The sequence below is a fragment of the Saccoglossus kowalevskii genome, chromosome 14 (assembly GCF_978046115.1).
Source record: "Saccoglossus kowalevskii chromosome 14, keSacKowa6.1, whole genome shotgun sequence".
Taxonomy (NCBI): domain Eukaryota; kingdom Metazoa; phylum Hemichordata; class Enteropneusta; family Harrimaniidae; genus Saccoglossus; species Saccoglossus kowalevskii.
Genome location: NC_140654.1, coordinates 5,486,586 through 5,498,006, shown reverse-complemented (window position 1 = coordinate 5,498,006; position 11,421 = coordinate 5,486,586). Strand labels below are relative to the sequence as shown.

Sequence of the window (11,421 nt, the reverse complement as noted above, 5' to 3'; positions counted from 1 at the left end):
GACCACAAACCCATTTTCCTGATCTCTTATAAATATTTATAAATTTCACAATTCAAACTTAAGGCGGTAGTCGTCGCGCCACGCATGTGCGACGCTACTAATCTTTAATTAGATATTTTTTAGGCGTTTGGAAGGTATCGAAGGAGTCACCGGGGGGGGGGGGATTGTGGGAAAATCAATGGTGTTGATAAACATTGATTTTCCCACAATCCAATGCGCTCTTCTAATATAAATCATTTGACCTGGGCGCGACTTGCACTGATTACCCCCCCCCCCCCGGTGACTCCTTCGATACCTTCCAAACACCTAAAAATATCTAATTAAAGATTGGTAGCGTCAGTTTGTACTCGTTGATCTGCGCAACAGTCAAAGTTGCCATCTTTGTTTATATGAGTCCCATATATCTCGCGCGACGACTACCGCCCGTTAAACGAGAGGTTACGTATCTATTGCCCTATAGAATAACATTGAAACATTTTAAAAAACGTCATTACGCATTTAGATAACCCCTGTCTTCGTTTCCAATCCCCTTATTCTGGTAGCTGGTGGGAAAATGTGCTTCTCTCGAAATACTGTAGTTACAAATTTACAAATGGCGATGTTTCTTGATTTTCCACGTTGAATATAATATCATACAACAGACTCTACATAAAATACCAGCGTGTGTACAATATCTGGTTAAAAGCTTGGTTAACCTTTGATCAATATTAATATATTTTACACGTAGGCTTTAAAATATTTCCAAGGTCCGTGTTTGTTGAAAGCACATTGTAACGTTTTTAATCGGACATTATTGCGCCCTCTAGAGAGTAGAAATCGTAAGTTATTTTGCCAACAGCCGGAATGTTGATCTCAACAGGGTGCTCATTTATATGCATTGGCAGCGTTTGTTCATTTTCCGGCGTAGTTTATCAGTGTTGTTTGTTCTCTAGAGAGGTGTGTAAACAACTCGATTGTTAAGCTGCCAGCTGCTTTGACCGTCTGGAGTATCTATTCTCGCAATTTTGGTCAAGAGGCCAAAACTTTGCTACACCGGGACCTCGAGTTTTAAAGTTTTGTTGAAGTATAAGAACCACAGTACCAAGTGGTACCTCGAGGAGTTGTAAAGTGTGCTTTCACTGTTTTGGACCTCTTCATCTGCGGTATCACGGCAAGTCCGACCTTCGAAGACTGCGATCTACTCGTCTGTATATATGTACGATTGTGATAATATTTTAAATGCCTCAAGTACTCGACCGGAATTTTACATTTCAACATTTTTTATCGTTTAACGGAGAAAACCGTTTTTATTCAAGACGTACGGCCGAATTCAAGTTTTGATTGAGTGCTCTCAGTCGTGGGATAAACCCAGGTTTAAAGCGATTTGAAAACTGGATCACTTCTCTGATAGTTTACAAAACGGTTTGTAAGTTTAGTCTAGAATTTCCGATAATAGTAGTCGGTTTCGACTGCATGTTTACTACCAGTGTGACTAGACTAGAGGGGTGAACGCTTGCTTGGAAAGCTGAACTGGAGACGTGGTGTAAAAAGATTCCTTGTCGGAGAGAGACGGACATTGAAATCGGTGAATAAGCGTCCACGGCGGCTGAATGGAGTGTAACTGATGCATGAACAGTGTACTGACATGTAATGAATAGGCGCACTGACGACTGGATACTGTTCCTTTCAGTTTCCACCAGTCCGCAAACTTCGTTTTCTTTTGTCAAGTAATTACCTTGGGTCGCTCTCTCACGGGACAGTCCTTGTAAACCCACGGCAACCGTATTTTAATATTCGGAGTGTATATTTAATTCGAGTTTAGCGCTTTATTTAAGCACGTACATTTTGTATAACTGTTTCTGGTTTTAGCGTCAAAACCGCTTTGATTGACCTAAGCGTAATTCGATCGCGGCGATTATATTTTTTATCTGCGACTTTGTTTTCATTATTTTGCTCCACTTTCTCCGCTGTAAGTTTTCGCTCTGTAGTCAATTTATTCCAAGACAAAATGGCGGACTTTGAAAAGATCATAGTTGTGTTGGTGTTAACTTTCGCTGTTGTGTCAGCGACCAACGCCGATCCGTGCAAGAGAGAAGCTACTTGCGAGCTTGCTATTTCCGACACCTGCCTCGGCACTCGCCTGTCGCATACCTATACATCTACTATACTGGCGAACGACTCTTCTAACCAGGAAGAGGCCCGAGTGAAACTTGCGATGTGGAGGGGACTTCAGAACGTCCCAAAGTGTTGGGAAGTCATTCAGCCACTGCTCTGTTCTATCTATTTACCAAAATGCGACCCGGATACTGGTTTGGTAGAGTTGCCGAGTTTGGATATGTGTTCGGTGACAAGAGACCCTTGCAGGATTGTGGAAACTGAAAAAGGGTGGCCGTCGTTTATGAAATGCGACCAAAGTCATTTCGAAGTTGGATGCGAGGTAAGTTGTACTTCTCGAAACTTGTAATCTTATAAGAAATGAGTAATTATAACATCTATGTGTGTTTTGGTTTGCCGTTTTTTACAGTTATATGCTAAAAGCGTTGGCGCACTGTTATTAGCTTGGCTTAAAAGCAACAAGAATACGCTGCAACACAAATGCCATTAATTATAATTAACAGAGAGAGGCTATTAGTATTCATGCTGTTAAAAAAACAGAGCCTTGATATAAGACGGAGTCTGATCTTTGATGGTGTCGCCTACACCGGAAAAAAACAACTGTGAAATGAACAATTATAGCAGAACAAAACTATCTGCATAGAAAAAAAGTCCCATTGTTCTATGATTGGTCAGTTTGTTGGAATGAATGAGTCATGTCTTTGTCCACTGACAACAGAGCTGTCAATCAGTATCAACGTTTATGTTGTGGCATTGAACTCATGCCCAGCAGCTGATCATTGCAGGACCTACAACCAGGTTCATGATGGAACCTATGTAAAGTTTAATGGATTTCAAAAAACAACAACTTCTAAGCAATTGATTTGTAATCAATATAGTCATAGACTTTATTGAATAGTCAGTAATTAATATAAGTATATAATTATAATTATTTTGGATGAATAAATTCATAATTATATTTTATTACTTTATTTACATGAATAAATTAACTTTATATTACCAGTAGGCCAAATTAAATAAAATGGTAACACTGAAAATAAAAATATGATATAGTTTGTCATTTTGTTGAATACAACAAATGTGAAATTTTTTTGTTAATTGTTCTTATCCTTGAATGAAACTAAAATTTATGTATTTAAGGTAATTTCCAATCGTTTTGTTAGTTGTAGCAAATTGTGCAGGACAGTCTTGTTTTGATTTTGATCTCCTGGAGAGACATTAACTCCCCAACAAGAATGCCTTTTTACTCAGATGAAAACCATCTCAATAGGAATTTACAAAATGTCTGCACGATCGAGTAAAAGTCGGTATTACTTTGAGTTAAAAATTGTGATTGTGTTTGAATTTGCGTTTAATAGGATGTCAGTGATCATACAAAGTGTTTGCATGGACATTGTTTATTTACAAAGTGGGGTATTAAAAGTTTGGATTACTTGAATTACATGACTTGACAAGAACATATCTTTTATTCATAAACTGATATATTCTACCATACTGATGAAGATTGAATAGAAAATCTGTCTAATTTATGACTACCGGTATTGAGAATACTGTGCTGTAAAGGTGTGTCCTGTTTTTTGTTTTGTCCATTGTGTTCTCTGTCTTACTCATCTGACCATAGGGGAGCGTTTATTAGCTTATTGTCGGAGGAAGGTGGGAGTCTATGGATTTAAAATAACAAAAAGGGTCAACAAAATAAATTTAAGTGACATCATTTTGACAATCTTATTTCAGATTGTAATTTGGAGGGAACGATGGTCGTCACGGTCACATGCTTTTGTGAAAAAAAATGCTGTGATTGACTCACTCACATGTATGTACATTGCTATGGGCAGTTGGAGACCTGTATCAAATGCAATTAATAGCCAGCTTAGATTTGTGGATTACAGGAGGGACAGATGGATTGGACAAATATTAACATATGATGTAGCAGTTTCCCACAGATGGTCTTTTTAGCTCCGCTGTCGACTTTGTCGAGCAGATCTTATCATATGAGTGATTGTCCGTCGTCCGTGTCAATGTTTTACTTTTTTGACTTCTTCTTGAAAACTACAAGCCTGAATGCTTTGATACTTGGTGTATATGTACCTTGGGTATACCTCTCTTAGGTTTGTTCATTTCATGTTGATATCTTCAATTCTCCAATTTTGGTGAATGTTTTTGTCATTTTTGGTGAAAAGTGATATTTTCGACTTCTTGTTAAAAACCGAAAGTGCAATTGAGGTACTACATGTGGACCTCTCTCAGATTTGTTCATTTTGTAATGATATCTTTAATTCTCTAATTTTGGTGAATATTTTTGTCATTTTTGGTAAATAATGTTATTTTCGACTTCTTGTTAAAAACCGCAAGTGCAATTGCTTTGATATTACATATATAGGTACTACATGTGGACCTCTCTCAGATTTGTTCATTTTGTAATGATATCTTTAATTCTCTAATTTTGGTGAATATTTTTGTCATTTGGGTAAAAAGTGATATTTTCGACTTCTTGTTAAAAGCCAATAGTTCAATTGCTTTGATCTTACATATATAGATACTACATGTAGACCTTTCTCAGATTTGTTCATTTTGTGATGATATCTTCAATTCTCTACTTTTGGTGAATATTTTTGCCATTTTTGGTAAAAAGTGATATTTTCGACTTCTTGTTAAAAACCACAAGTCCAATTGCTTTGATATTACATATATAGGTACTACATGTGGACCTCTCTCAGATTTGTTCATTTTGTAATGATATCTTCAATTCTCTAATTTTTTGAATATTTTTGTCATTTTTGGTAAAAAGTGATATTTTCGACTTCTTGTTAAAAACCACAAGTGCAATTGCTTTGATATTACATATATAGGTACTACATGTGGACCTCTCTCAGATTTGTTCATTTTGTAATGATATCTTTAATTCTCTAATTTTGGTGAATATTTTTGTCATTTTTGGTAAAAAGTGATATTTTCGACTTCTTGTTAAAAACTGTAAGTCCGATTGCTTTGATACTATACATATTGTTCATTTTCTAATGATGTCTTCAGTTCTTTAATTGAAATGTGCATTGCTAACAGTGGAGCTATCTCAGCCGATAGGCTGCTTGTTTTAAAGGGCTGCATTTTTTGCCAATTTTTAGCTCCGCTGTCGACTTTGTCGAGCGGAGCTTATCATATGAGTGATTGTCCGTCGTCGTCCGGTGTCGTCCGTCGTCGTCGTTCGTCGTCGTCCGTCGTCCGTGTCAATGTTTTACTTTTTAGACTTCTTCTTGAAAACTACAAGCTTGAATGCTTTGATACTTGGTGTATATGTACCTTGGGTAGACCTCTCTTAGATTTGTTCATTTCATGTTGATATCTTCAATTCTCTAATTTTGGTGAATATTTTTGTCATTTTTGGTAAAAAGTGATATTTTCGACTTCTTGTTAAAAACCGCAAGTGCAATTGCTTTGATATTACATATATAGGTACTACATGTGGACCTCTCTCAGATTTGTTCATTTTGTAATGATATCTTTAATTCTCTAATTTTGGTGAATATTTTTGTCATTTGGGTAAAAAGTGATATTTACGACTTCTTGTTAAAAGCCAATAGTTCAATTGCTTTGATATTACATATATAGGTACTACATGTGGACCTCTCTCAGATTTGTTCATTTTGTAATGATATCTTTAATTCTCTAATTTTGGTGAATATTTTTGTCATTTTTGGTAAAAAGTGATATTTTCGACTTCTTGTTAAAAACCGCAAGTGCAATTGCTTTGATATTACATATATAGGTACTACATGTGGACCTATCTCAGATTTGTTGATTTTGTAATGATATTTTTAATTCTCTAATTTTGGTGAATATTTTTGTCATTTTTGGTAAAAAGTGATATTTTCGACTTCTTGTTAAAAATCGCAAGTCAAATCGCTTTGATACTACATATATAGGTACTACATGTGGACCTCTCTCAGATTTGTTCATTTCGTGATGATATCTTCAATTCTCTAATTTTGGTGAATATTTTTGTCATTTTTGGTAAAAAGTGATATTTTCGACTTCTTGTTAAAAACCGCAAGTGCAATTGCTTTGATATTACATATATAGGTACTACATGTGGACCTCTCTCAGATTTGTTCATTTTTTAATGATATCTTTAATTCTCTAATTTTGGTGAATAGTTTTGTCATTTTGGGTAAAAAGTGATATTTTCGACTTCTTGTTGAAAACTGTAAGTCCGATTGCTTTAATATTACATATATAGGTACTACATGTGGACCTCTCAGATTTGTTCATTTTGTGATGATATCTTCAATTCTTTAATTAATTTATTTTGGTGAATATTTTTGTAATTTTCGGTAAAAAGTGATATTTTCGACTTCTTGTTAAAAACCGTAAGTCCGATTGCTTTGATACTATTCATATTGTTCATTTTCTAATGATGTCTTCAGTTCTTTAATTGAAATGTGCATTGCTAACAGCGGAGCTGTCTCAGCCGATAGGCTGCTTGTTTAATCTGTACAATACACAACCAAAATGTTAGTTGTGGTACCATATAAATAAACACAAGATGTCATGTGATATGTCATGTGATATAGTGCGTAATTATGATAAAACCACTAGTATGTAATTAGCTGTAAAATTAGTTTGAACTTGAATTTCCCAGGTGTTTAAATGCTGTTTGTATGAATACAGATTATAGATATCCTACTGTTTTAATCCATATATATTTACTGTATTTGATACTACAAAGATTGTTTGGACAGAAAGTGTTTAATCGAATAAAGAAATGACAACAAATGCACCTCATACAAATAGAATTTTTTCAATAAAACATGCATATGAATTTTTATAAATATTGAAAAACAATGACATTTTTTCAGGTGATCCCTGTTTCTTTTTTTGTTTAAGATTATCATCCCATTATATATTTAGCAACACACAGAAATTTGGATCATTATTTTGAAAAAATGTTTTTCATATTCCCATTTTCCCTTTCCTAGCATAATCAAGAATCAAATAAGTTAATTTAAATTTTGCATAAAATGGATATTTCTCTTATTTTTATTAAAACCAGGGGTGGGAGAATACTAACAAAAAAGTGGTTTACAGTGTAATTCTGTAGCCGCGATTGGACTGAAACAGAGCTTATAATGTCCACCTGGCTGTCCACCCATTTGTCTTTGGCATACACTGATCAATTTCATTGAAAATTTCTCACATAAGCATTGTATTGTAGTCGGCAGGTACCCCTAAAGTTTTATCGTGATTCATCCACGTTTAATAAGTGGATTTTGGAGCAAAACAATCTTATTTTTGGTCTAAAACAAGGTTTTCTGTGATATAGGGAAATGCATTGAGTGATTTTGTTAAAAATCGGGACAAATACAAATTATAATAGAATACGTATTTTACTGATATTTTGTGGTAATCCATGCACTTTTAGGTGTGTACCCAACATTATGATCATTTTGAGTCAGAAATGGGAAGAAGGGGAATGTTTTCTTTAGTATTTAGGTTTACCGTACATGGACAATTTTGTTTATGTCGATACAAAGGCAAATTCCAATGGAATAAATACAGTATTCCATTGATAATTTGTATAGTCTATACATTTTTGGTTTTATGTTGGAGCTCAAATGGTTATTTTGGGTCAAAAATTGGAGTGAAAATAATTTTTTCTCTGGTATTTGGACATGGTGGTGAAGATGATGTTTTCTCTGTTATTTGGACATGAATCGTACTATTTTGTTCAAAGTTGTTATGAAGGCAATTTATATTGAAATATGTATTCCACTGAAATTTAACAGAGTAAATTGGCGAAAAATTGTAAAAACATATTTATTAATTCCTCTCTACTGTCTAATTTGGCTTAGTCTTTTCCACGAAACGAAACGTGAAAAAAACAAAATCAACGACTTCAAACATCGCCACGTCACAGAAATAAATTTGTCGAGAATATTTATTTTCCACCTCTTTTCCGTCTACTTTGCAGCTCACTTCATTTGTGCTGACATGACATGACAGTCATTTTGGAATTGTTGAGCACTGATGGCGCTAATCATTTTGTGTTTCACAGTGCGAAATTTTCTCAGATATTATTAGGGCAATGAACAAAAATGTGAGTTAGGGTTAGGGTTAGGGTTTTGTTTTGTGGAAAAGACTAAGTCGTCTAATTTGTGTTTAATTTATTTGCACATCTACTGTAGAATACTTTATTTTCGCTTGGAATTTATTTCCGCTATTTTCGCTGAAGGGATGATTCCGTGAAAATAAAATCCAGCGAATATACTTTTTTTCCTATATTTCACATTAAACTCATGAAAAATCAGTGAAAATAAATTCCAAGCAAAACGCCCACAAATCCTTTTCAGCGAAAATTAATTCCAGCGAAACTAAAGTATTCCACAGTATTTTAGTATTAATCATGGTGAGTGTATATAGTAAACACAACTTGACTAGATCTGGTACAGGGACTATGGCATGTTATGTCTTGTTTTAAATATTTTTAACCAATTATTTGTGAGATGTTGTTAAAGAATGAAATAAGGTCATGTATTTGTGGAGGAATCTTTCTCTATTGTCGTCATTCAATTATCTCAGTTTACAAATTTACTGTTTTGCTGTTTTTGAAAAACTACAATAGCCTGTATCCTTGTCCTTGTTGTATGCTATTCTTGTAACAACAGAGTATTGTAACTAGAGCCATAAACTTGACAATCTGTTAGTAGAATGACTATTAACAAAAGCAAGCTTAGAAATGCTTCAAGTTATACAGAACCATTGTTGTGCCGTTGATTGGTATAATGATATTGACCAGCACAACTTTCACAACATAAGCCTCAACTTAACATTTTCTGTTGTTTTCAGTTTAACATTAATTGCAGTACGATAATTTTACAAAATTGGAAGAATTATTCAATCAAAAAAATATTTTCTAATTTTGCAATAGATCTGGAGATGTGTATAGTTTGAATCCTGCAGAGGTGTTCAGTTTACACAGGTTTCACTGAATCTTCTAATGGTTCACTGTTCAGTTTACACAGGTTTCACTGAATCTTCTAATGGTTCACTGTTCAGTTTACACAGGTTTCACTGAATCTTCTAATGGTTCACTGTTCAGTTTACACAGGTTTCACTGCATTTTCTAATGGTTCACTGTTCAGTTTACACAGGTTTCAATTAATCTTCTAATGGTTTAGTTTACACAGATTTCACTGAATCTTCTAATGGTTCACTGTTCAGTTTACACGGGTTTCACTGAATCTTCTAATGGTTCACTGTTCAGTTTACACAGGTTTCACTGAATCTTCAAATGGTTCACTGTTCAGTTTACACAGGTTTCACTGAATCTTCAAATGGTTCACTGTTCAGTTTACACAGGTTTCACTGAATCTTCTAATGGTTCACTGTTCAGTTTACACAGGTTTCACTGAATCTTCTAATGGTTCACTGTTCAGTTTACACAGGTTTTACTGAATCTTCTAATGGTTCACTGTTCAGTTTACACAGGTTTCACTGAATCTTCTAATGGTTCACTGTTCAGGTTACACAGGTTTCACTGCATTTTCTAATGGTCAGTGCTTCAATTAATCTTCTAATGGTTTAGTTTACACAGATTTTACTGAATCATCTAATGATTCAGTGTTCAGTTTACACAGGTTTCACTGAATCTTCTAATGGTTCACTGTTCAGGTTACACAGGTTTCACTGCATTTTCTAATGTTCAGTGCTTCAATTAATCTTCTAATGGTTCAGTTTACACAGATTTTACTGAATTATCTAATGATTCAGTGTTCAGTTTACACAGGTTTCACTGTATCTTCCATTGATTTAGTGTCATGTAACACTTAATCTGCTAACGGTTCAGTTTACACAGATTTCACTGAATCTTCTAATGTTCAGTTTTCACTTAGGATACACACTTTTCACTTAATCGTCCAATGTTCAGTTTACACAGGTTTCATTGAATCTTCTAAAGATTCAGTGCTCAGTTTACACAGATTTCATTGAATCTTATAATGGTCCAGTGTTCAGTTTACACAGGTTTCACTGAATTGTCTAATGGTTTAGTGTTCATTTTACATAGATTTCACTGACTTGTATAATGGTTCAGTGTTTAATTTACACATGTTTCACCAATTCTTCTAATGGTCCAGTGTTCAGTTTACACAGATTTCACTGACTTATAAAATGGTTCAGTGTTCAGTTTACACAGGTTTCACTCAATCCTCTAATGGTTCAGTAAACTAAAGCTTGTTATTTTTTTCAGAACACCTTTTCACAGTTGACATTCAATACAACAACCGGTTGTGAATCCCCATTGGTTGAAACGGACAATAAAAAGAGTTGGTACGAGAATGTTGAAGGCTGTGGAATTCAGTGTAAGAATCCATTATTTACTGATGATGAACACAACCATGTCCATCTGTTCATCGCCGTCATGGCATCGCTTTGCTGCGCTTCTACATTCTTCACATTGGTAAGTCGTGTTTTTTTAGATATTTAAATTTGAAGTAAAGTAATTTTCTATTTTTAATCATGATTACAGGTGTAGTGATGATTTCAATGGTATTAGTAAGATGGACAGAACTGCCATAATTATTATGTATTTGATTAAACCAAGATATGTCTGTTACTTAAAGGGGAGTAGAGGTTTGGCTTTTGACACTCTGTACATGAAATTTGAGATCTATGAATGAATTCTGTCGATAAAAACAACTTGTATGTTCTGCGAATATTGGGTATAAAACGTACGGGCTGTGAAGCAGACGACAAACGTCTGTTTTGCCTGGCGTCATTTCGCCTCTAGAGGGCCAGTCAAATGATGTCATCAGTGAACACTGATAATTGAACCCATTCATTCTAGTACGTCAATTCCATAGAAATGCTACTATGAAAGACCTTGTTAACTGACAACTTAAAAGTCGAAACATTCATGTTCGAAATTCCAAATAAAAAATCACGTTGATGGTTGCGAGAAATCGGCAGAAGGACTAACCTGAAAGTGAAGACACGTACAGCGTTCTAGCTATAGTAAACAGTGAGTGAATAAATATTGTACGAGTTAAAATTAAATTAGAAATATGCTAATATCACATGAACTACTGTACTCATTTCGCCCAACTTCCCACTTTTAATCGACTGCTTATCGCATAATTTACGACCGCACTGTATTTTCCGACTGGAAAACGATTATTTTTTAGTTATTAGTTTCACTATATTTGCATATCCATGCTTGGATTATTTGAATCATAATAAATCTGACTATGTCACTCTAGAAAGCGACCTGTAATGCATGTTCTGATTGACTGCAGATCATGCAAGACTTGAATGCGTTTTATATAGGTAGTTGGT

General features: G+C 34.6%; 1 protein-coding gene across 1 annotated transcript in view; it reads left to right on the top strand.

Moving 5' to 3' along the window:
- The first annotated feature begins 1,372 nt into the window (after positions 1 to 1,372).
- The window catches only part of LOC102800660 (protein smoothened.L-like), a 34,175-nt gene continuing 24,126 nt past the window's right edge, over positions 1,373 to 11,421 (top strand). The window contains exons 1-2 of the mRNA XM_085507832.1: positions 1,373 to 2,416; positions 10,337 to 10,546. Coding sequence (XP_085363958.1) covers positions 1,988 to 2,416; positions 10,337 to 10,546 — 639 coding nt within the window. The 5' untranslated portion in view covers positions 1,373 to 1,987. The remainder of the gene's footprint in view (positions 2,417 to 10,336; positions 10,547 to 11,421) is intronic.